General features: G+C 36.1%; 1 protein-coding gene across 5 annotated transcripts in view; it reads left to right on the plus strand.

The window, feature by feature from the left end:
• Nucleotides 1-1338: 1338 nt before the first annotated feature.
• The window catches only part of CFAP47 (cilia and flagella associated protein 47), a 225637-nt gene continuing 203531 nt past the window's right edge, over nucleotides 1339-23444 (plus strand). For 2 of the 5 annotated variants that reach the window (XR_014780587.1, XM_084788970.1), the window contains exons 1-8: nucleotides 1339-1673; nucleotides 2727-2878; nucleotides 4101-4216; nucleotides 6930-7068; nucleotides 8391-8619; nucleotides 8877-9037; nucleotides 10998-11125; nucleotides 19387-19622. Coding sequence is in view for 3 of the 5 variants with exons in the window: in XM_084788970.1 (XP_084645096.1) it covers nucleotides 1470-1673; nucleotides 2727-2878; nucleotides 4101-4216; nucleotides 6930-7068; nucleotides 8391-8619; nucleotides 8877-9037; nucleotides 10998-11125; nucleotides 19387-19622 (1365 nt within the window). In the remaining 2 variants the exon portion in view is untranslated. The other 3 variants (XM_084788971.1, XM_084788972.1, XM_084788973.1) reach the window with 3 other exon arrangements.

Below are 23444 nucleotides of genomic sequence, written 5' to 3' on the forward strand. Positions count from 1 at the left end.
TAGGGGTACAAAAGTGTCCTGGTTTGGGCACCAGGATTTAGACAGGCTTTGTTCTGTGCTCCTAAGAAAAAGACTTTCAGAAGGTGATTCAGATATTTTATTATTACATAAAAATTTGCATGGAATAGCCAACCCCTTCCCATCTTGTTTCAACTGGCAACAACAATTCCAATAAAGGTACACGTTGACTTTATATTTAGGGCTACTTAATAATCTCTCCATATTTGTAGAAAATGAGCTAATTATGATGTTGGTGATGTAAGACTCTTGCAAAACTGTAAGGGAACAGGCTTTTAAAAAGGTATGTATGTGATAAAGATAACTTTTTAGTTGGCAGATTGTGAGTCTTGTAGCAAAGAGCAAGAAGACGCAACAATGTACATCTGTGCTTGTGTGAAACATCTTCATCTAACAATGAAGACGTTTCATTGGTATGCCTTATACAGCTTATATACCTTCAAAAGTTAATCTTTCTATAGCGAATGCCATTTCTAAAGCCTCTATAATCAGGGAATATAGTCCATTGACCATCAACATTGAAATCCTCTAGAAACTTCTAAGTGAAGATTCTTGGGAACTGCTCCAGATATGCTGAATTACAATCTATATTAAATAATAAACTACAGGGTTGCTTTTATAGCATGCATGTGTATTTAATTTCTTTAAAATTTAATGATATAGTGGTTGAATATGTAGTTCAGTAGTGGAATGCTCGCATGCTAAAGATATTAGATCTATTCCCTAGCATTGAAGAAAAAAAAAAAAAAAAGAAAGAAAATGTATTTTCAATAAAGTCGTCTCTATTGATACATTTTTATATTAATCCAATAGTTTGATAATATAGGAAACACAGAAATGCTGGCCTAAAGGCCACTGACACTGTCCCCTTTAGAAAAATCCTTCATTTCAGTCAAATCTGGCTGACTTAATAGATCCCGTGGACACATAATTTTCTTAAAGCTTGCTCTAAAAGTCCAGGAAAGTGCCCATTACACAGAATGCCACTTTGAAATCCTAGCAGACTATGTCAACATGAGCTGTTTCTGGGTTTGAGCCTGGCATAAATTATTTTCAAATTAGTTTGTTGATACTTGCCACCCATTTCTTTGTTCTGTTCCAGCTACCATCTCAAAATCTTCAGCGAGGCCTTTGAAACTGGAGCATGTTCGCGAGAGCTTGAGTAGCTGGGGCAGGGACTGAGGGTGGGCTTTAAGGTCTAGAGGGAGAGTAGCAGAGCACCGGGTGTGTGGAGGGCTAGTGGCCAATCCACGTGTGGGGGCGTGGTCGGGGCGGGGCGGGGCAAGCGCAAGAGACTTCCGGGCTAGAAGCACCCGGACCGGCTCGAGGGGCGGGCTGCAGAGCACGAGGGATCCCAAGAACGAGTACTTAGTGCTTGTCTCCTAGCTACGTCTGTTGTCCCTAGCCAGTCCGGAGTTGGTCAAGTCCGCACTCGGTTGCGGGCTTTCTAGATGGCCGCGATGGACACAGAGCGGGGCTCAGTTGTCCCTCGGGATGCAGATGTCCCCAAGAAGGAAGTTCAGCTGCGGGTAATCCCATCGGAGCTGAGGTTCCAGGATGCAGTGTCTGGGAAAGTGTACCGCCTCCCCCTTACTGTGCACAACGTGGGCCGCTGGAACCAGAAGATCAGGTTTCTAGAGCCAACGAATCCACAGGTGACACATTAAGGGTACTGAAAGCTTCTGGGTAGCCTCCTCACTTGAGCATGTCTTTGGCCCTGAGATCAAGCTCCGGAGGAATTGGGTGAAGGATTGTCTTTGCTAAGGTGTGGTTACCGGGAAAGGGGAGGGGAAGAGGAAGAGAAGAGAGAGGGAGGGAGGGGCTGAGACAGGAGGGAGGAGACACAAAGTCAGAGGGACTGAAAAGGAAAGAGAGGTAGGAGGAGGGGTAAGGGGAAAGAAGAGAGGAAGGGAGAAAGTGAGGGAAAGAGGGAGGAAGAGCAAGGAAGTGAGGGAGAGGGAGGAGACTGAGTGAAGTGGGAAAGGGCGAGAAAGGGAGGGAGAAAAAGAGGAAGGGAAGGAAAGAGAAAGGTAGCCTAGGAAGGGAGGTGGAGATGGGGATTGGGAGAAATAATGACCGAAAGAGGGAGAAAGGGAGGGAGGGACAGAAGGAGTGGAGTGGAGAAAAACCCTTTTGCTTGACATCTAAATAGACTAGGGGGGCAAAACTGATATATTGTGTTTGGAGAGGCCTAATTTCTATTTTTATTTTTAATTGACAGAAAAGTATAGATTTATGAAGTATTATGCATACAATGATGCTTACTAACTACTTCTAAGAATTCTAATTCTATATACCATGTCTTCATGATTCTGAAGTTGTCTTAAAACCTCCAGAGACCTTTTTTTTGGGGGGGGGAGTTGTTAATTGCCATTTGACACATAAAGTTCTTGGTTCTTTCAGGAATTACTAATCAAGGCATTAGTGGAAAGTTTTCTGTCAAATGCTTTAGGTATTTGTTGGGCATCGACTGTGGAACAAACACATCTCTTACAGGACTAGAAACTAAAAGGGGCATTTTAGTACAGGCCTAATCATTATTCCTCATGAATAGGGACAATTATCATTTGTAAGTTTAAAGTTTTAAAAACTGCATTTTTCTCTTAGGTGTGAATAAGACCTATGCTTGATAATAAAGCGCTGTTCCTAACTACAGTGGCTTGTAATAACTCATTAAGAGGGTTGATTTTATCTTTTCTCCACTACAGTTCAAACTATTGTTGACAAATCTGGATAAGGAACTTGCTTCTGGTCTTCAGATGACAGCAATGGTAGAATATCATCCTACTAAAAATGAAGACACATTTGATCACATGTTTATTTCTGTAGGAAATAAAGTACTAGAGGTTCCTCTAATTGGGTATGCTATCTTCACTTTTCTGGTTTGTAAGAATTTTGTTATTAAACTGTACTGGTAACTTAAGAGCATTCTGTAAAGGAGAGCTTATCTAAATATAAAGTAAATGTGCCATGAGATTTGTTCCTATGTGATAATGAAGTTTTAAAGTATGTCTGAAAATACACACTGTATATATGCTTTAGAGAACACATTAAAGACATATGTAGCAAGTCAAATTTCTTCTCTGTACAGAGATATTGTTTAATATCCTGTGCTTTTTTTGTTTTTTTGTTTTTTGTTTTTTTGGTCACCCTGATACAAGCTAGAGTCCGGTGTGAAGAGAGACCCTCAGTTGCAGTAATTATCTCTAAAAATCTTGTAGTCAAATCTGTGGGGGCGTTTTCTTGTTTACTTATTGGTGTGAGATACCCCTGTCCATTGTGGCCAGTGCCTCCGGGCCTTATGGTCCTTGGGTGTTTAAGAAAGCAATCTGAACAAGCAAGTCAGTAAGAAGTGATCCTGTTTGTATCCTGCCTGTTCTTGTTTGAGTTCATTCTTTGGCTCCCCTCAGTGATAGAATGTGATCTGGATTTGTAAGCCAAATAAGTCCTTTCCCTCCTAAGCTCGTTTTGGTCAGTGTTTGTTTTATCACAGCAAGAGAAAATTACTATAATATTCCCCAAATATTAGGCTATAGTGTGACTTCTTTCTTTTTTATTATATATTTGTTCTCAAGACTGAGTTTCCCTATGTAGCCTTGGCTGTCCTGAACTCTCTCTGTAGACCAGGGTGGCCTCGAACTCACAGCGATCCACCTGCTTCTGCGTCCTCAAGTGCTTGGATTACAGGAATGCTCCACCATGCCTGGTTTATCAGTGCTTTCTTTATCATATTTTGTTATTTGAAGTGTGAAATTCAGTTCTTTTTAATAAGTTTTAACACATTTAATGGATATATGTAGAGATTCTCAGAAGGAATTTCAAGCATGTTAGAGTAACACTAAATTGATTTAAATGAGTAATCTGTCAAATGGTGCTTATATGGGATGTCTGATTTCCTTCTTAAAAATAGGTTGCATTATAGTTTACAGATGTTTTTTCATGACTTCTCTTCTTGTCAACAGTGTTGTCAATAGATTTTTAGAAGTTAATAGTGTATTTAAAGTGTGTCTGTGTGTATGCATTTTCCATGGACATAACTATGCAGATGTTACTAATTGAGTGTTTCTTTAATTCTCTCTTAGGCTGATTCCAACCTGTCAACTGGAAATTGTGCCAGTAGTTGATTTTGGCACAATAGTTGCCAATAGTAAAGTGCATTGTAAAGAGATTAATATTATTAACCATGGCAAAGCTCCAGGTATATATAAGCTTATACATTTAGAAAAGTTGCTAGTATTTTAAGTGTACATAATGTCTAAAAGATTTTTGGAGTCATAAGGAAAAGAAGTCTATTATTTGAAATATGTGAAAACCAAGTGCCTTTAAGTATTTTGACTACAAAGGATAGATATCCAATCATTCAGGAAAAATGAACCTGTCTCTTATAATCCATGTTAACACAGCCTGTTTGTTATATGACTGGCGATTTTCCTGATGATGGGATGCAGGATGGTGTCATAGAACTGATATTGTCATTAGGCTGATCAAGGGTCTGAATTATACCTCAGTTAGCTATATCATATGGGACAAGTGTATTTAAGTGACTTATTTATGAGGAGCAAATAGCAAATATATAATGAGTTAATTAGGTATATACCTAAAATTTTGGCATGATATTTGTTTCATCATATATATGAACTATTTATTCTTTTTGTCAAACTCAACTTGGCATTCACATCATGATCCCTAGAAGGCTTTTAATAATCTGTTATTTTCACTGAAAGAACACTTTCCTCCAGACAGGATTATTTTTAGAAATTTTTATTGTGGCCCAGATATTTTCATAAAAGTTTGTATTGTCAGGCATACTTTTTATTGATGACAACTATGGATATAGTACATCATCTTTTGGTTAGATGGTCAGTGACACTGATTGCAAGATTGCCATTTCTCCCAATTTAATATGAAGACTAATATGAAGACAATCTCTCTGAGACTAATGTTAAATATATAATGAGATCTTAAATACCACTAGATTGTTTTTTCTTAGATGCCTTCTTGAACATTGGGTATTATTAACACAAAGATAGTCTATCCCATTATGGATTTCTTCAAAAGATATACAGTAGTAAAACTAATAGCTATTTCTGATTGAATCTTGTTCATTTAGCTTTCAGTGGTTTGGTTTTTGATGAATGAATATTCATTGCTTGGGAGTTTATAGAATATTAGGTTCTAGGTTATTTTTATTTAATTAATTTATTCAGATTACAACTGAATTGTTATCCCATCACTTGTATCCTCCCATTCCTCCCTCCCTCCCTCCCTCTTTCACCCTATTTCCCTCCCCTAGGTCTATGACTAAGGGGGACCGCCTTCCCCCACTATATGGTCATAGGCTATCAAGTCTCACATTGGTAGCCTGCTTATTCTTTGAGTGCCACTAGGCCTCCCCACCAAGGGGAGGTGGTCAAATACAGAGCACCAGAGTTCATGTCAGAGTCAGTCCCCACTCTCCACATAACTCTGGAGAATGTCCTGTCCATTGGCTAGATCAGAGTTGGGGTTCGATGGTTACTACTTGAATTGTCCTTGTTAGTGCAATAGTTTGAGCAGACCCCCTGGGCCCTGACCCACCTGTCACAATGTTCTTCTTGTGGGTTTTTAGGACCCTCTAGGTCCTTCTATTTTCCCATTCTTCCTTGCTTCTCTCACCTAGAGTCCCAATAGGAAGTCTTCCCCTTTGTCCCAGTTTCCTCATAAGTGAAGACTTTCATGGGACATGCACCTTGGGCTAGTGTCCAGATATAAGTGAGTATATACCACTTGAGTCTTTCTGTTTCTGGGTTAACTCATGATCATTTCTAGTTCAATCCACTTGTCCACACATTTCGGGATTTCCTTGTTTTTAATAGCTGAGTAGCATTCCATAGTGTAAATGTACCACAGTTTCTTTATCCATTTTTCTACTGAGGGACACTTAGGCTGGTTCTGGCTATTATGAATAAGGCTGCTATGAACATGGTTAAGTATATGTCCTTGATGTGTGCTGGTGCATCTTCTGAGTATATTCCAAGGAGTGGAATAGCTAGGTCTTGAGGAAGCCTTATTCCCAGTTTTCTGAGATAGTACCAGATAGATTTCCAAAATGGTTGTACAAGTTTGCAATCCCACGAGCAATGAAGGAGTGTTTCTCAGAAGAGAGTCTCTTAAGTCAAGTGGTTAAGGTTCTTTGATTCTGAAGAGTACTAATATTTTAGAGTAGTGATATATGATTGAAAAAAAATTATTTTAGTTTGCTTTCCAATTTCTTCCTTAACTTGTTCATTCATAATGCTTTAGGGATTAAATAAATAACACATGCATTTTAGTCTAAAATCTCCCCAAATTATAGTTATATATGAAATCTCTCTGAGTTAAAATGAAGATTTAATTTTAACGGAATGTTTAGTGTATTTTTTAATGAAATGAATGAAAACGTAAACTGTAGACATGGGTAAATATTTTTTTTTAAAAACACTGAAGCACAAAGAAAAAACATATTCTAGGTGTGAAATTGACCATGTTTTACATGTAATTGGTTCATTTATTAATTGGAGAAAACCTGGGCAAATGATTTTTTCCCAAGCATTCATTGCCTGCTTATACTTTAGAGATTAAGACATCTTATTTAAGTTTTTGATTTCTTATTTGTAAAATGTGGATAAGTAGTTGAATGTATGGCTTATAATAAGAATTGGAGAGCATGTATGTAGATATAGTGTACTTCATATAAGTACTTTCCCAAAATGAATATATAAAATTTAATCTACTGATGAGGGTTGAATTCCAGCGCTGGCTTCAGATTTTTTGGGTGATGTCAGCATCTGTAATTACAATAAAACCTATTATTTTGTTCCACAGTGGATCATCTTGTAATATGTGTCTATTGCAAGTGTCTAGTTATAAACTGTGCCTCTTACTCTCCTTAGGCATGTTTAAAACAGAATACCAGGGTCAGTTACCTATTGTCATTTCTCCAAGTAGTGGTATTGTGAAGGCTAAGTCATCAACGGTCATCAAAGTAGATTTCTGTGCAGACAAGGCCCACACTGTAAATGAAGTGGCAAGGTAAATATATAGTATGTTATTTGGAAGAAAGTGCTTGTATGGAACTCAATATTTTCCTGTTTTCTTCTTTCAGATAGATTGCCTGTTTATTTGCCAACTCCTTTTTCTTTCATTTGCTACTTGTTCATTTAGTTATTTCTATATATCAAAACATACAAATGTAGATAAATGCTCAGCAATGAAAAGTACTAGAGAGTAGCATATGGATACACATGACATCAGCTCCTAATTTCAGTTTTGTGGAATTGAAAGGATTCCACTAACAAATAGGTAGCTAAATTACACACTTATCATTAAATAAGATGAGTTACTGAACGAAGGAGGTAAGAGGAAGAAAGGTTCTGCAGAAGGAAGTTCAGATGTGACAGGGTACAACTAATTTCATTTTCAGAATAATTGTGGACTGTATGGTTGTGGCTTATTAGATTTACTTGTCCTAGGCCCTAAAAAGCAGCTTTGTCCAGATGAGTTAGGTACAGGGTTCCTCGGGGTGTATCTGGTGGCTAAAACATAAAAGTACTTAGGATTACAGTGAAAAAAAGATCAGAGCATGAAACAATAAGAGAGAAACAAATAGTTTACAGAGGATCCATGTCTTAGAATGAAAATTAGGTCATGCATTTGGAGTTAGAATGAAAACTCAGGGAAATGTGTGATATCAAGGAATCTAAGGAAGGATAGATTTGTTAACGTATGGTATGGATAATGCCACAGAAATGTAAATAAACATTTTGATAATAGTTTAAGAGTAGGCAGTTATTTGTGTATCTGTTGGGGTTAAGTTGATAAGATTGCATCTGTGCCAGAAAGGAATAAACATGTGACAGGAGTGCAAAATGAGAACTGCAGTTGGTTCAAGAAACCAAATTTTACTGGAATCATATTTTTGAGAAAATAATTTTTTGAGGTTTTTTTTTTTAATTTAAGGAACTGTGGTATTTGGATGTACATGCCATTAGACTGGGCCTGGGTTGGAATGAGTTAGAATGTTGTCTTGGCATTCTTAAGCTAATCTTATATAAATAATGTAATTTCTGTATTTATGAAAAATAAAGGTATGAATGTTTCATTGACTCATTAGTTTGTTTTCCAACATTGTTGGTTCGAGTACAGAATAAGTTAGGTTACAGACTAATTTACGTTATGGATGTAGACACACCAAAGGACCTGATAACCTCTGGCAGCATATAAAAGGAACTGCTCTTACTCTGCTGAATTAGTTATAATGTCATTTAAAAAATTTTTGTCCAAATAATTAGAGAAAATGAGTATATAAATTTATAATGAAAATACTTACACATTTACATCTTATTTTCTTATAGAGTGAGTTTGCAAGGTCGTCCTGATACATTCTTGAACATCAAAGTTCATGTGGTTGAACAGATAATCGAATTGGTTAACATGAATAGTGACAGGAAATTGGAATGTATACGGTTTGGTTATGTGTTCTTTGGAACATCAAAAATTGAGCATGCCCTTCTGTATAACAATAGCCCTGAAACCATTAACTGGGTGGCAATAATGCAAGATGATTGTGTTGGAGAAGAGCTGGTAAGTGAACTGTGCAAAAATGGGACATCATCTCTGAATAAAACTAGATGAGTGTTTCTTGCAAATCAGTGACTGAAGATTTCTATTCTCAAGTTTTGAATTGAATCATGTGTCTTAGTCAAATTTAGGTATATGCTATGTTAGGGACAAATATAATTGATTTTCTAGGTTCTAAAATTTCAATAATTATTTTAACCTTTCAAAATATGTTGTTTACTTTTTCCCTAATATGTTTTTGTGCTTGTCTTTTGTTATAGGGAGCAAATATTCATCAAAGGACAGATATGGCTTTAAATAATCTCCCCTACTTAAGCAAAATAAAGAAAATAGATATGACTGATTTTATCTCCTGTGTTCCCAATGAAGGGACTTTACTCCCTTTTCAAAAGATCGTTATTACATTTTGCTTCAGCCCAAAGTAAGCAAAAGTGAATTCAATTGTAATGTCAATTATTAATAAATGTTATAGTAACTATACACTAACCAGACTTATTTGATGTCATACTTTTGTAATTATTTCTAAGATGCCTAAGATTTCCAGTATTCATAAGTATGACATCCAATAGTTTATATTAAATTAAAAACAATGTCCTAGAACTATTGGAAATTGGTGGGGGAGGTAGGGTTTTAGGTTGCCTTACGTTGTATAAGTTGATTTGTACAGCTCAGAACTTGTTGTTACCGCAAGAATAGTCATGTGCATGTAGCATTTTGTGATGCTCCCAGATAGGAAGTGATGCTCTTACCTGGACAAAATCCTTTCTGTCTGAATCTCTTCAATGTTAAACCAACAGCACCTGCTTCAATTAACCCACAAAATTTAATCACATGTAGTATATATTTTCACAGTTTTTTGTACTTTCTATTGTTATTTAGGCTGAAAATAGTTTTGAAAATGTTTAATATATGGTAACAAATGCAATCAATAATCTCTTAGCATGTTTGTTTGTGAATAACCAAATGAACTGTAAGAATTTACCTCTGTTAGAGGGTCATGTTCAGTGTCACTTAGTGATGTCATCTTTTTGAAGGCACAATTGTGCTGTAATTAAAGAGGATCTGATGATTAGTTTTAATTATTAACTTGATAGAATCTAGGATCACTGGGGAATCTCAATGAATGATTGATTACCTACATCAGGTTGGCATATGGTCATGTATTTGGGAGATTGCTTTAATTGATAAGGGAAGACACATTCTGAAAGTGGGTGGTACTCTTCCCTGTTTTTGAACCTTCTGCTGTATAAGAGTAGAGAAAGCTTGCTGAGTACTAAACATACATGTATTTATTTCTCTCTGCTCTGTACTGTGAGTATGATGTGACTGCATTTTTGCCTTGACTTATGTGCTTTGATGGAATTTTACCTGGAATTGTGAGCAAAAATAAACCTAAGGCATAAAGCTAATCAATAATTGCCCTACTCATGTAATAAAAATTTGTTTTAATGGTATTCTTATATAGGAAGTTTCTTTGGAAATTACAACACATATAAGATTATTATGTTATTTTATGTGTATATCTGTGTATCTTATCTGAGAGTATATATTGTTGTGAGTCACCTCGTATGGGTGCTAGGAACCAAGTCTGGGTCTTCTTAGCTCTTGAGCCATCCCTCCAGCCTCTTCCAACCATATATACTTGGAAAGAAATCCAAATATTGTTTCCTATGACAACATTTTAAATTTATTTGGGAGTCTAGTATGGAAATGTAGGTGTGAATATTTGAATCTTTGTTAAATATATTTTGAGCACACCACATATATGTCAGTTTAATATTAGACATCAACTTTTTGTATTTGAGTATCCACTGGCAGAAGAGCTAATATAGGTAAGCTATATAAATATAGTCAATGACCAACCTATGGTGTAACCTAGCTTGCCTTTGTTCCTGATTCTTTACTTTGTTTCCATACTTCTTTTGAATTTCTCTAAGATCTGACCTATATTCTCTACTTGTCCACCACCATGAACTTGATTGGTAATAACAATTTGCTTCACTAGAAGAAATAAATGTGTAACAGAGGTTACTACCAGAGGCAATATGGGTTATTATAGAGTCCTTGGCTAATAATGAATTCTGTATGGAATAAAAATACATTATGGACACTTTGACATGTGATGTAGGTTTTCACAAATTGGCATATTTAAGTTAGTCTTGTCTTAGAAATATTTGTATTAACTCATTTTTCCCCTGAGCTTTATGCTCTGATGGCCTCTTTTTTTTTTTTTTTTAGGAAAATTGGGAAATGGATAACAATTGTGTTTTTATTCCTTTCCTTTTGCTTTCATAAATTAAAGATCAGGTGGATAATTTATATTGACAAGTGACAAAATATATCACCTCTGCCTTAAAAATAATAAATTGTAATATTTACAGGCTAGTAGTTGACATTAAAAAGGATGTTGGGCCTTCACATAGGCAAGATTATGCACTCTTTGTGAGATTTGATTCTGTGGGAAGTAAAGATGGATTTTTGAGAGACGATAACTCTAGCACCATGAAAAGTAAGTATAAAATGAACAAGATCATTAAATGTGCAGCAATTAAAATTCTTTAAAAGAAAGAAGAATTCATGAAATTGGAAAGGAAATGTGAGGGAATAGGGAGGAATTGGTGGAGAGTAAATAGGAAGTGAATTTGATATAAACTCATTGTATGCATGGGTGACATTCTCAATAAAAATTAAAATAATAAATATCAGTATCACAGAAACATATAAAATGCATATTTTTATATTGAACAAAAATGAAAACACTTTGAAGACCTTAATATGCTATCTGTGGCATGGTAAGTCAACCTTAGAACCATTTTCATAATTTCTTAGGTTAGAATTTCATGACTTTACATAAACATTATGATTTAGGAGCTTGAGAAATTAAAAGCATGTTCTTATTCTCTCTCTCTCTCTCTCTCTCTCTCTCTCTCTCTCTCTCTCTCTCTTATATATATATATATATATATATATATATATATATATATATATATATATATATACATATACATATGTGTGTGTGTGTGTGTGTTTTGAGGATAAGGTTTCTCTGTTTAGCCTTGGCTGTCCTGGACTCAAAGGTTTCTTATTTGAACTTGACATAAAACAAATGAGGCATTCTATACTTGACCTTTACTTCTAGAATGTTATATATAGTTACTGTTAAAGAACAACACTGAGAGAGAGGCTGGGGGATGGTGCTTGCCTTTAATCCCAGTACTTTCGAGGCAAAGACAGGTAGTTCCCTGTGAGTTTGAGGTCAGCCTGGTCTGTAGAGTAAATTCCAGGACAGCCAGGGCTACACAGAGAAACTCTGTCTCAGGAAAAAAAAAAGACAAAAAAAAAAAAAAAAAAAAAAAAAGGAACAAGATTGTGATCTAGTAAGCAAAGTATAATAGTGTCTTTGGATACATACTATGAGAATGTAGAGAACATGTGTTTTGCAGGCCACATATCAAGAGGCATCACATTGTTTTGCAGTTGCATGTAGTTTTGTGTTGATTGGAGGTAAGCAAAAATGTAATAGTACTTGAGTCATTTTTAATATGTCAAATCAAAGATGAATGAATAGGCAGGTTGCAAATCAACTCTGAAAAAAATGAACTATGCCCTGGAAATATAAATCTATCCTGTAAATTTAGTAAAGCTAAGAGCCTGGAATATTTGCAGGCCAGTATGAGTGTTACTTTGCAGTATTAAACTGTGTTACTATTTAATACACACACACACACACACACACACACACACACACACACACACACACACACACATTCTTGCTCAGTATGGCAGAAATATATTGCTGATATTATGTTATGGCTTGTCATATTGAGCTGTTTACTGCTCAGAGAACATTTGTTTGAAGTCTTCTGGTTATTGTGGCTTTGATTTTTCATCCCTCCTTTTATTGAACATAGATTTTTTTCTCATACAGTTTATCCTGATTATATTTTCCCTCCCTCTACTCCTTCCAGTTCTCCCCAACCTCTCTTCCCTTTGCATATGCTCCCTTTGTGTTTCTCATTAGAAAAGAACAGGTTTCTAAGAGGTACCAACCAAACATGACAAAATAAAATATAATAAGATGAAGCAAAAACTGTCATATCAAAGTTGAGCAGTGCAACCCAACAGGAGGAAGAGAGTCTCAAGTGCCAGCACAATAGTCAGAGGACCATTAATTTATTTTTTAAGTTTTTTTTTGAGACAGGGTTTCTCTGTGTAACAGTCCTGGCTGTCCTGGACTCATTTTTGTAGACCAGGCTGGCCTCGAACTCCCAGTGATCCTTCTGCCTCTGCTTCCCGAGTGCTGGGATTAAAGGTGTGCGCCACCACGCCTGGCCAGGACCATTAATTTTTACACTTAGAAGTCCCATAAAAGTACTAAGCTAATAGATATAATTTATATTCAGAGGAGCTAGTGCTGTCTTTTTAAGGCTCCTATGCTGATGCTTCATGTCTCAATGAGATCACCTTGCTTATTTGATTAAGAGGGCCCTGCTCTTGTGGTGTCCTCAGTCTTTGGCACTTACACTCGTTCTGCCTCCTCTTCCACTGCATTCCTGAGCTCTGAGTGAGGAGTTTGATGGAGACCTCTCATTTAGACTATCTGTTCACATAATGTTTGGCTGTGCATCTCTCTATCTGTTCCCTTCTGCTATAGGAGAAAGCTTCTCTGATGATGGCTGAATAAGGCATTGATCAATGAGTATAACACAAAACCATTAGGTATCATTTTATTGATTTTTTTTCTTTTAGACCAGTAATGTTTGGTTTTACCCTGGGTATCTTGGCTATCTACGCTCTAGTTTTTGTTTATATAAGCAGTGTCTGATTGGGTTCTGTTTTGAGGATGGGCCTTAAGACAAATCAGGCATTGGTTGACTAGTCCCACAAATTCTGTGCCACCATTGCCCTAGTGTATTTTTAGGCAGGACAAATTGTAGGTCAAAGCTTTAGTGGTTGTGATGCTATCCATATTTCTCTTTTGGTAACTTGCAAAATACCTTTGTGCAACAAAGAGACTAGAACATAGGGATGAAGGCTGTTCATCTGTTGTAGGTACCAGTTCAATCAGTTTTGTTGATGTTGTCTTAGGGAGTCGGGCTCTGCTCTCATTCCTTATCTTAGAGACAGCCAAGGTTGTTTGGGTACTTTTCTGGTACACCTTGGAACTCCATTGCATGCAACCCAGTCCTTGCCTTTAAATAAGAGGTGGCAAGTTGAGACTTCATATGAATCTTCCTTAGGAGTTCTGATTAGGATCACCTTCAGTCATTCTAGGAAGTCTCTATTGCACCAAGTTTCCACACCTCCCCCGTAATGGCCCCAATTTCAGTTGTCTGTCCCTGTACCCTCTCCCCTACCCTATTTGCTTCCACATGTGATCTAGTCCCCACCCATCCCCAGTCTACCTGTAAAATCTGTACCTGTAAAGATTTCTCCTTCTCAGGGAAATCCATGCATCTTCCCTTAAACCCTACTCTTAACCTAACCTTTCTGCATCTAGGGATTATAGCTTGGTTATCATTTACTTAATAGTTAATATATACTTATAAGCAGATACATACAATATTTTTCTGGGTCTGGATTACCTCACTCAGGTTGATTTTGTTTTTTTCTAGTTCCATCCATTTGCCTACAATTTTCATGATGCCATTTTATAATAGCTTGAGTAATATATGTAAATTTACCACATTTTCTGATCAATTCTTCTGTTGAGGGACATCTAGGTTGTTTTCTGGCTATTATGAATAAAGAAACAAAGAACATGGATGAGCAAGTATCCTTGTGGTTGGATGGAGCATCCTTTGAGAATATGCCCAGGAGTGATATTGCTGGATCTTGAAGTAGATCAATTCCCAACTTTCCTAGGAATAGGCTTGCTGAAAATTGTCTTTACTATGTTTAGGTATGTCACTTGTATTCCTAGTATCTCCAGAACTTTCATTATGAAGAAGTCTTGGATTTTTTCAAAAGTCTTTTCTGCATCGAATGATATGATCATGTGTATTTTTTCTTGAAGTTTATTTACATGGTGGACTTTACTTATTGATGTTCATATATTGATGAAGCCTACTTGATCATTTTGTATGATCATGATGCATGCTTCATTTTTACAAGTATTTTATTGAATAGGTTTCCAATCAAATTCATAAAAGCAGTTGGTCTGTAATTTTCTTTCTCTTTTGAGACTGTTGTTTCGGTATCAGGGTAGCTGTGGCCTCATAAAATGAATTTTGCAATGTTCTTTCTGTTTCTAATTTTGTGGAATTACTTGCAGAGTATTGACATCAACCCTTTTTAGAAGTCTGGAAGAATTCTGCTCTGACACCATCTGTTTTTTTGTCATTAGATGACTTTTAATGGCTGCTCCTATTTCCGTAGGGGTTATAGGTCTATGTAAAATGTTTATTTGATCTTCATTTGACTTTGGTAAGTGGTACTTATGGTGAAAAATTACCCATTTCTTTTAGATTTTCCAATTTGATGCGATTACAGGCTTTTAAAACATGTCCTTTTGCTTTTCTGGATTTCCTAGTTGCCTATTTCAATGCCCTCTTTCATTTCTGATATTGTTAATTTGGATATTCTTTCTCTGCCTTGTAGTTAGTTTGGATAAAAGTTTGTCTATCTTGTTCATTTCTTAAAAGAACTAACTTTATTTCATTGATTTTTGTATAGTTCTCTTTGTTTCTATTTTATTAATTTCAGCCCTGAGTTTGATTATTTATTGACATCTAATCCTTTTGAATGTCTTTAATTCTTTATGTTTCAGAGCTTTCAGGTGTATGTTAAATATGAGATCTTTCCATTTTCTTTATGAAGGTGCTTAGTGCTATGAACTTTCTTCTTAGCACTGCTTTCATTGTGTCCCATAAGTGTAAGTTTGGGTATGTTGTATTTTCAGTTTAATTGTATTCTACAAAGTGTTTAAGTCCTTTCTTTTGTTTTCAGAGCTGAGGACTGAACCCAGGGCCTTGTACTTGCTAGGCAAGCACTCTACCACTGAGCTAAGTCCCCAACCCCCAATTCCTTTCTTTATTCCTGTCTTTATATGTCTTTCATTCAATAGAGAGTTGTTCAATTTCCATGAGTTTGTAAGAATTCTGTTGTTTCTGTTGTTGTTGATATCCAGATTTAATCTGTGGCCACCTGGCAGGATGTATAGAGCTATTTGTATGATTTTATATTTGTTGAGGCTTTTTTATGTATGTGATTGTGGCCAATTTTGTAGAAAATTCCAGGGGTTGCAAAGACGAAGTTATGTTCTTTTGTGTTTGGGTGAAATTTTCTGTAAATATATGTTAGGTCTATTTAGTTTATAACATCTCTCAGCTCTATTATTTTTCTGTTTATATTTGTCTAGATGACTTGTCCATTGTGACAGTGGGGTATTGATGTCTACCACTATCAGTGTGTGAGAGTCACTCTGTGATTTAAACTATATTAGTGTTTCTTTTACAAACTTAGGTAGGAATCTAAATGTCAATTTTAGTGGATTTTTCCTTTGATGAATTTAAGGTTAGTTTAGTTACAATTTAAAATGGCTATACCAGCTTTTTCTTTGGGTCCATTTGCTTGAGATAGATTTTTCTAATCCTTTACCCTGAGGTAATGTCTATCCTTGATGTTGATGTGTTTTGCTTAGATACATCAGAAGGAGAGATGCTGGTTTTGCATCTGCTAGTCTTTATCTTTTCATTGCTACTTCATAACTGTAATTTTACTACTCCTATTACTTATAACATATCTGATATTGATATTAAAGATACCTGCTATGCAAGCTGTATGACAGAAATGTTCTATCTCCAAAGGTATTGCAACTCACTGGTTGAGAACCACTGTTCTAGCACCTTCTTTAGGGTTGGATTTGTAGATAGTCTTTAAATTTGACTTTGTCATGGAATACCTTATTTTCTCCATCTATGGTGATTGAAAGTTTTGCTGAGCATTGTAGTCTGGGATGGCATCTGTGTTCTCTTAGAGCAGTGATTCTCAACTTTTAGGTTGCCACTCTTCTTAGGGACAAATGATCCTTTCACAGGGGTCACCTAAGGTCATCAGAATACACATTTTTATTACAAGTCCAACAGTAGCAAAATTACAATAATGAAGTAGAAAAGACAGTAATTTTATCGAAGGTGCTCACCACAACATGAGAAACTGTTAAAGAGGCACAGATTTAGGTAGGTTGTCTTAGATTCTGCAGCAAATCTACCTAGGCGTTACTGGCTTTTAGAATCTCTGTTGAGAAGTCAGGTGTAATTCTATTAGTCTGCCCTTTTCTGTTACCTGGTCTTTTTTCCTTGAAGTTTTTAATAGTCTTTCTTTGTTCTGCATTTTTTTTTTTACTATGTGGCAAGGGGCTTTCCTTTCCTCCTCCAGTCTATGCGGTGTTCTGTATGTTTCTTGTACCTTTTTAGGCATCTTCTTCCTTAGGTTAGGAAATGGTTCTTCTATATTTTTGCTGAATACATTTTTTGAGCCTTTGAATTGCGTTTTTTCTTTTTTCCTTTATACCCATTATTCTCACCTTTGGAAATTTCAGTGTCCCAGGTTTCCTAGATGTTTTGTGTCAGGATTTTTTTTTAGATTAACATTTTCTTTGACACTGATGTTTCCATTTTTTCTGTTGTATCATATAAATTTCTCCTCCATCTCTTGTATGCTGTTGCTGAAGCTGGTCTCTGTTTGAAATCTTAAATTTATCCTTTCCATAATCCCCTCCATTTGAGCTTTAATATGGCTTCTATTTCCATTTTCAGGTCTTGAACAGTTTTAATCATTTTCCTCATCTCCTTGTGTTTTCTTGGCTTTCACTAAGGGATTTATTCATTTCCTCTTTAAGGACCTCTATCATTGTCAAATATTTGGTTTTAAGGTCTTTGACTTGTACTTGAGGTACATTGGAATGTTCAGAGCCTGCTGTGATAGGATAGCTTTACTATAGTGAAGACATATTGTCCTGGATGTTATTGATTGCAGTCTTGTCACAGGATCCATAGTTCTTATCTTATTCCTAATGTCTCAAATCCTACATTTTACATGTTTTCCCTATCTATATTATTCTATCATGTAAGATTTAACCATTCTTTTTCATGTATACATAACCTTTGGCCTATTTCCAATAATGATTGGATAGGAAAAAAACAACCTTTAATCTCCTTTCATTTTACTTTCATATTATAGACTCAACCCAGTGTGTTATGGTGTTTTGGTATATTGTTGAATTTTGTTATTCATTGAGATTCTAACAATTTTAGCATTATATAACTTTCATTCAACTCTATTGATTCCTCTTTACATTACAGATCTAAATACATTGAGAAATCTATTAGATATGTCTACTAGCATGCGACACTTGCTCATGCAACCTAGCTTTCTTATTCAGCCTACAGTGAATAGGACCCTCCTGCATAAAGAAATAGTTAAAAGAAGCACCACAGAAATGTCCACAGGCCAGTCTACTCTAGACAATTTCTTGGATGATCAAAGGCTCTTTCAGGATAACAATTAGAGCTAACTAGGACAATTTCAAAAGAACTCATGCTTTTTCTTTCAAGTATCTCCCTCCTTCAGTCTTTATTGATCTCCAGAAGCAGCAATTCTATTTTTCTCCTGTTACTCACACATGCACTAAAGCACATGAAGAAACAAATATATCACAGAAAAATAAAAACAAATCTTAGTGTTATCATTTAGCATTTGTTGATTTTTCTGTCTTCTAGCCAATATGTGGGCAAAGATTATTTGCTCTACCCTCAAGAGTTTATCTATAACCTTGGCTGCTTCTGGCTATCCTATAATTCCCCTGAAACAACCATTATTTGGATTCTTATGACTTTCTTTGTTTATTTGTTTGTTTGATTTTGGTTTTCTGAGACAGAGTCTCTCTGTGTACCCTTGGTTGTCCTGCAATTGCTTTGTAGACCAGACTGGCTTTGCACTCACAGAGGTCTGCCTACCTCTGCCTCCCAAGTGCTGGGATTACAGGAATGTGCCAGTGTGCTGGGCTCCTTAAGGCTTTTTGAACATGATAAGCAAGTCTCTAGAGTGTTTTACTTTCTTCTTTCTGCTTCAAATATGGTTTTCATGGAAGTTCATTTCCTTTGAATGTTTGTCCAAATGTTATTGTGTATATAAAAGTGACCTGCTTGGATATCTTTACCCAAAACAATATACCCAAGGCTTTGTATTCTGTGTTGCTCTACTTTGCCTTTACCTATAGCTTTTACCCTCTGTGAGTGTTGTAAATGTAATTACTCACTGTCAGGATTACCTCTGTATGTGGGTTCTTGAATAGCAGGAGACACTCCCAGGACACTTCCTGGGGCTTGTCTCTAGGGCACCTTTGATATGTTTTTCTTGAAAGAGCCAGCTTTTGACACTTTTTGGCTCAGGGTTTGCTTTTGAAGTGTCCCTGCTAGGAACTAGCCTTTTAACACATTTGGGGCCTGGTGGGTTGTTATCAGCAGGGGGTATGCTCACCTATGTCTGAGCACTAAGCTTACCTGGAGGGAGAGTCTCCTCCACCTGCAGACAAGGGCTCACACTCTGTAGAATATAACTCCATCAGAACAAATTCTCCTTTATTCATCAAGACCCAAAATTATGTGTAATACAGAGAAGGCAGCCAGTGCTTTTGCTGAAGTTTGAATGAGTTTCCCGTTTATGATAATTAAAAAAAAAAAACTGACACTATGTGGGCTAAGCAAATAGATTTTTGATACTCCAAGCAATCCTCACTGTGTTCAATAGTTACTATTGCTTTTCCAGGTAATCGACTTCAAAAAGTGGAATTAGCTTTGACAGGAACTGGACTTCCTGTCATATTAGAGTTTGATCCAGGAAAAGTACTTACTTTTACACCTTGTTACATGGGTGAACATTCAGATATCCTGTGCATTGTAAAAAATCAATCCATATCACTTCCTGTGAGGTACCATTTTAAAAAAACTGCACACTTCAAAATGGACCCTGAAAGGGGCAAAATTGATGAAGGATGTATTCAGGTAAGCTAGTTTATACTTTGATTTTCTTTCATAGCACTTTGGCTATTTTTTTTCTGCTAAAATATTTTACAAAGAATTAAGAACCATATACGATTTACTAGTTTTTATGAAGTATGTCTCTGATGTGGCATAGAATTACTTTTAAGTGCAGACATAGAGAATCCATAATTCTTTCTTTAGTGGCTGTAGTATGCCAGTAAAAGCATGCCATGTTCAAGTGCAATGTGGATACAGTTATTGCTTCTAAAACAGTTTTATTGTATTAAGGAAGTATAAGACATATATAGAAACAGGTATTGCTTCAGAAGACAGCATAGTGTTAAAAGGGTATCTAACCTAGTGCCATCAAAATGCAAATAGCAAGTATTTATTTCCATTCAGGAAGGATTTTATGGACCAAACAGGAGTAATACCTTGTAGATTTCGTCAAAATTTGAAATGAGTAATAGTTAGCTACTTTGCAACTTGTTATTGAGGAAAAACAAAAAAAAGTGTGGATAATAAGACATTCCTATTAGTATCAGGCCAAGTCCTATGTTGGTGGGATTATTTTAAGTATGACTGGTCACTCTGACATCTTTTTTTCTAGGCTCTCTAAAATAGAACTTCCTCAATAATCTCTACTCAATTCCTTTTTTGGGGGGGCCTGAGCAGACCCTAAGTATTTAGATATATAAATTATGATACAAATTTAATACATATTTCCTGAGAAATGATGGCAGAAGTATATCAAAAGTCCTTTTCTACAATTAAACCAGTATGTTTCTATAACAATAGAGAACGTTGTGTGTACCGTATAAAGAGTACAACTAAAAACATACAATGGTTTCAGATCTGAGCCCATGTGTTTCATGCATCATGCACCATTGTTATGCCACGTGATGCATACACAATGCTAAGTTTGCTTGTTGTATATTCTGAAGCATGGTTGTGACAGTTGGTGTTGCAGCAGAGACTAGGGTTGCAAGACAAAACTCAGCTTAATTACACATTTAACTTTTATTTTGTCTTTGTTCATTGCATACTCAGAAGCTTTTTCTTATTGTCAAAATTTTGTGTCCCTCTACACATTCCATTTTAGGATACCATGAAAGTTTGTGACCTAAATCAGGGCTTGGAATTCTATGGTCTGTTGGACAATTTTGGCACTTGATGTTTCACCATTTAAGCCATTCTAATGATGTTGTAAACATTCATGTATGATTTTTTGTGGATATACATATTTAATATTATCAAAATACACCATGTAGAGGGATTGTTAAATCTTGAAAATGCAGTGTTTAACATTTGGAGCTTTCCCCATAGTGTTTGCCAAAGTGATTGCGTGATTTTATACTTCCATCAGTGAGTTAAGAGTCTAATTTCTTTATGTGCCTTCCTATATTGATACTATCCTTTTTTTGTTATAATCATTTTAGTGGGTACAAAATGACATGCCAATATCATTTTAATTATGATGTTCCTAATAACTGATGATGATGCCTATATTTACTGTTTTATTTTCCATCCATATTTTGTTTAGGGAAATATATCTACAGCAAGGTGACTGATGGCTTACTACAAATAGTAGTATTTGAATATCTCAAATTTATGTGTTGCGTTCCATGAAAAGGAGAATTGAAGTGTCTGTTACAATTAAGATTGAAAATCATTTGATCTTAAAATGTGTAAATCAGTCAGTGTTGTCTGAGTGGTCCCAATAGAATCACAAGAATCCGTAGCAGTGTAGGAGGAAATATCAATATTAAAGTGCTGTGACAAGAGAAAGAATTTATTGTCATTTGATGGCTTCAGAAATGGAAATAAGGGATGTAAGTCAATGAATGCGATGGTTTCTAGCTTCTAGAAGTGACATAAAAGCAATAAAATAAAACCCAGACTCTCCAATAGATCTTTCAGAACATGAGCACAGATCAAATGACTCAGATTTTAGTTCATTAACATTAAGGCAGACACACATAGTGTATACTCACTTATAATTGGATATTAGCCCAACATAGGTGTCCTCTATGAGACTTCATCCAGAGGGGGATCTGCACAGATGCTGGGACTCCCTGCTGCACTCCAGGTGCACTACTGAGACTGGTGTGGAAGAATGGGGGGATGAAATGACCCAGAAGGTTCAGGAGCTCCACAAGGAGACCATCCAGGCTAGTGGATCTGGACCCAGGGGTCTTGCACAAACTGTTGTACCAAGAACAATGCATGCAGTAAACCTAGACCTCCTGTTCAGATATAGTCAATGGACAGCTCATTCTCCATGGTTGTGGGTAGAGCGGGCACTGGCTCTTTCATTCCTACCTAGAATCTCTAGCACAATATTAAATAGAAGTAGCAAAGGAGACTATTTTATCTTGTACTTGCTCTAAAGGGAAGGCATTTATTATTCCATCAAATAAAATACTAGCTATAGATGTATATACTACCATTCCAATCTTGGAAGTTCTCTTCTACCCCTAGTTTTCATTATGAAAATGTGATGTGTTTTGTCAAATAATTTGTTTCTTTTAAGTGGCAAAATGTTTCTCCATTAAAATTCATTATATTGATACTTAGATATTAAAAGCAACATGAATCAATACTTACATGTACTGTGTCAACTGTTTCTACTAGATTCAATTTTGCAGAGGGTGTTTTTAGGGCAGAACAGGGAACTTTTGAGGTATACAATTCTAGCATCTGATTTGTTCACTTTCACTCTCAAAAGTTCTAATTACCCATGGAGGTTGGTATGTTGACCTTGTCATGAGATTCTGGGTTCCTAACTGCCTGCAGATATAATCATTGTACCATTGTGCCTGTCTACTTTCTTACTGCTTGATGCTTTTAAGTCCTTGATCTTCTAACAGATATGCAAATGGACTATTCTACATCAAAAGTCCCCTTTTCTGCCCTATACAACTCCCAAGCCCCCTGCCCCCCAGCATTCAGTCTCCACTACCACAGAGAGACTACTGCCCTTCATTGGTCCAGTAAAGGAGGGAGGGAGGGAGGGAGGGAGAGAGAGAGAGAGAGAGAGAGAGAGAGAGAGAGAGAGAGAGAGAGAGAGAGAGAGAGAGAGAAGAGAGAGAGAGAGAGAGAGAGAGAGAGACTGTGTGTCTGTGTGTCTGTTCATATGAGGACCTGGGGTAAAATACCTTGAAATGTTTTTGGTTTTGTTGTGATAGAATGAATTAGAATATACTCTTTGCTCTTCAGTTTTTAGAATAATTTGTAAGACATTGGTGTTATTTCTTCTTTCAGTGGTTGGTAGAATTCTTCATTAAATCCACTAACTTTAGGAATTTTCTTTGTCATGTGTTTTTTTTTAAGTTAGCTTAGTTTTTGTACGAGCTATAGAATTGTTGAAATGTTCTCTTTCTTCCAGAGGCTGTTTTAGTATTTTGAGTCAGATCTTCTTAGAATTTGCTCACATCATCTAGGTTATCATCTTTGTTGTCATATTATTGTTTATATTCCTTTATTTCTTTCCTAATTTTCACTGATGTAACATTGACATTTGAAAACATAATTTCACGTTTGTTGGTTTTCATATTTTTTGTTTTATTTTCTTCTTACTTTGGGCTTATACTTCATCCAGTTTTTTCTACTGAAGAAGCTTAAGTTATGGAGTAATGGCCTTTCTTTAATATAGGAGCTTATGGCAGTAATTTTATTTTAAGCATTATCATTATTATTAATATTAATATTTGTTTTTTCAAAACAGAGTTTCTCTGTGTAACCTTGGTTGTTCTGGATTGCTTTGTAGATGAGGGTAGCCTTGAACTCATAGCAATCTACCTGCCTCTGCCTCCCTGAGTGCTGGGATTACAGGCATGTGCC

This window comes from Acomys minous, assembly GCF_964271855.1.
Source record: "Acomys minous genome assembly, chromosome: 7".
Lineage (NCBI taxonomy): Eukaryota > Metazoa > Chordata > Mammalia > Rodentia > Muridae > Acomys > Acomys minous.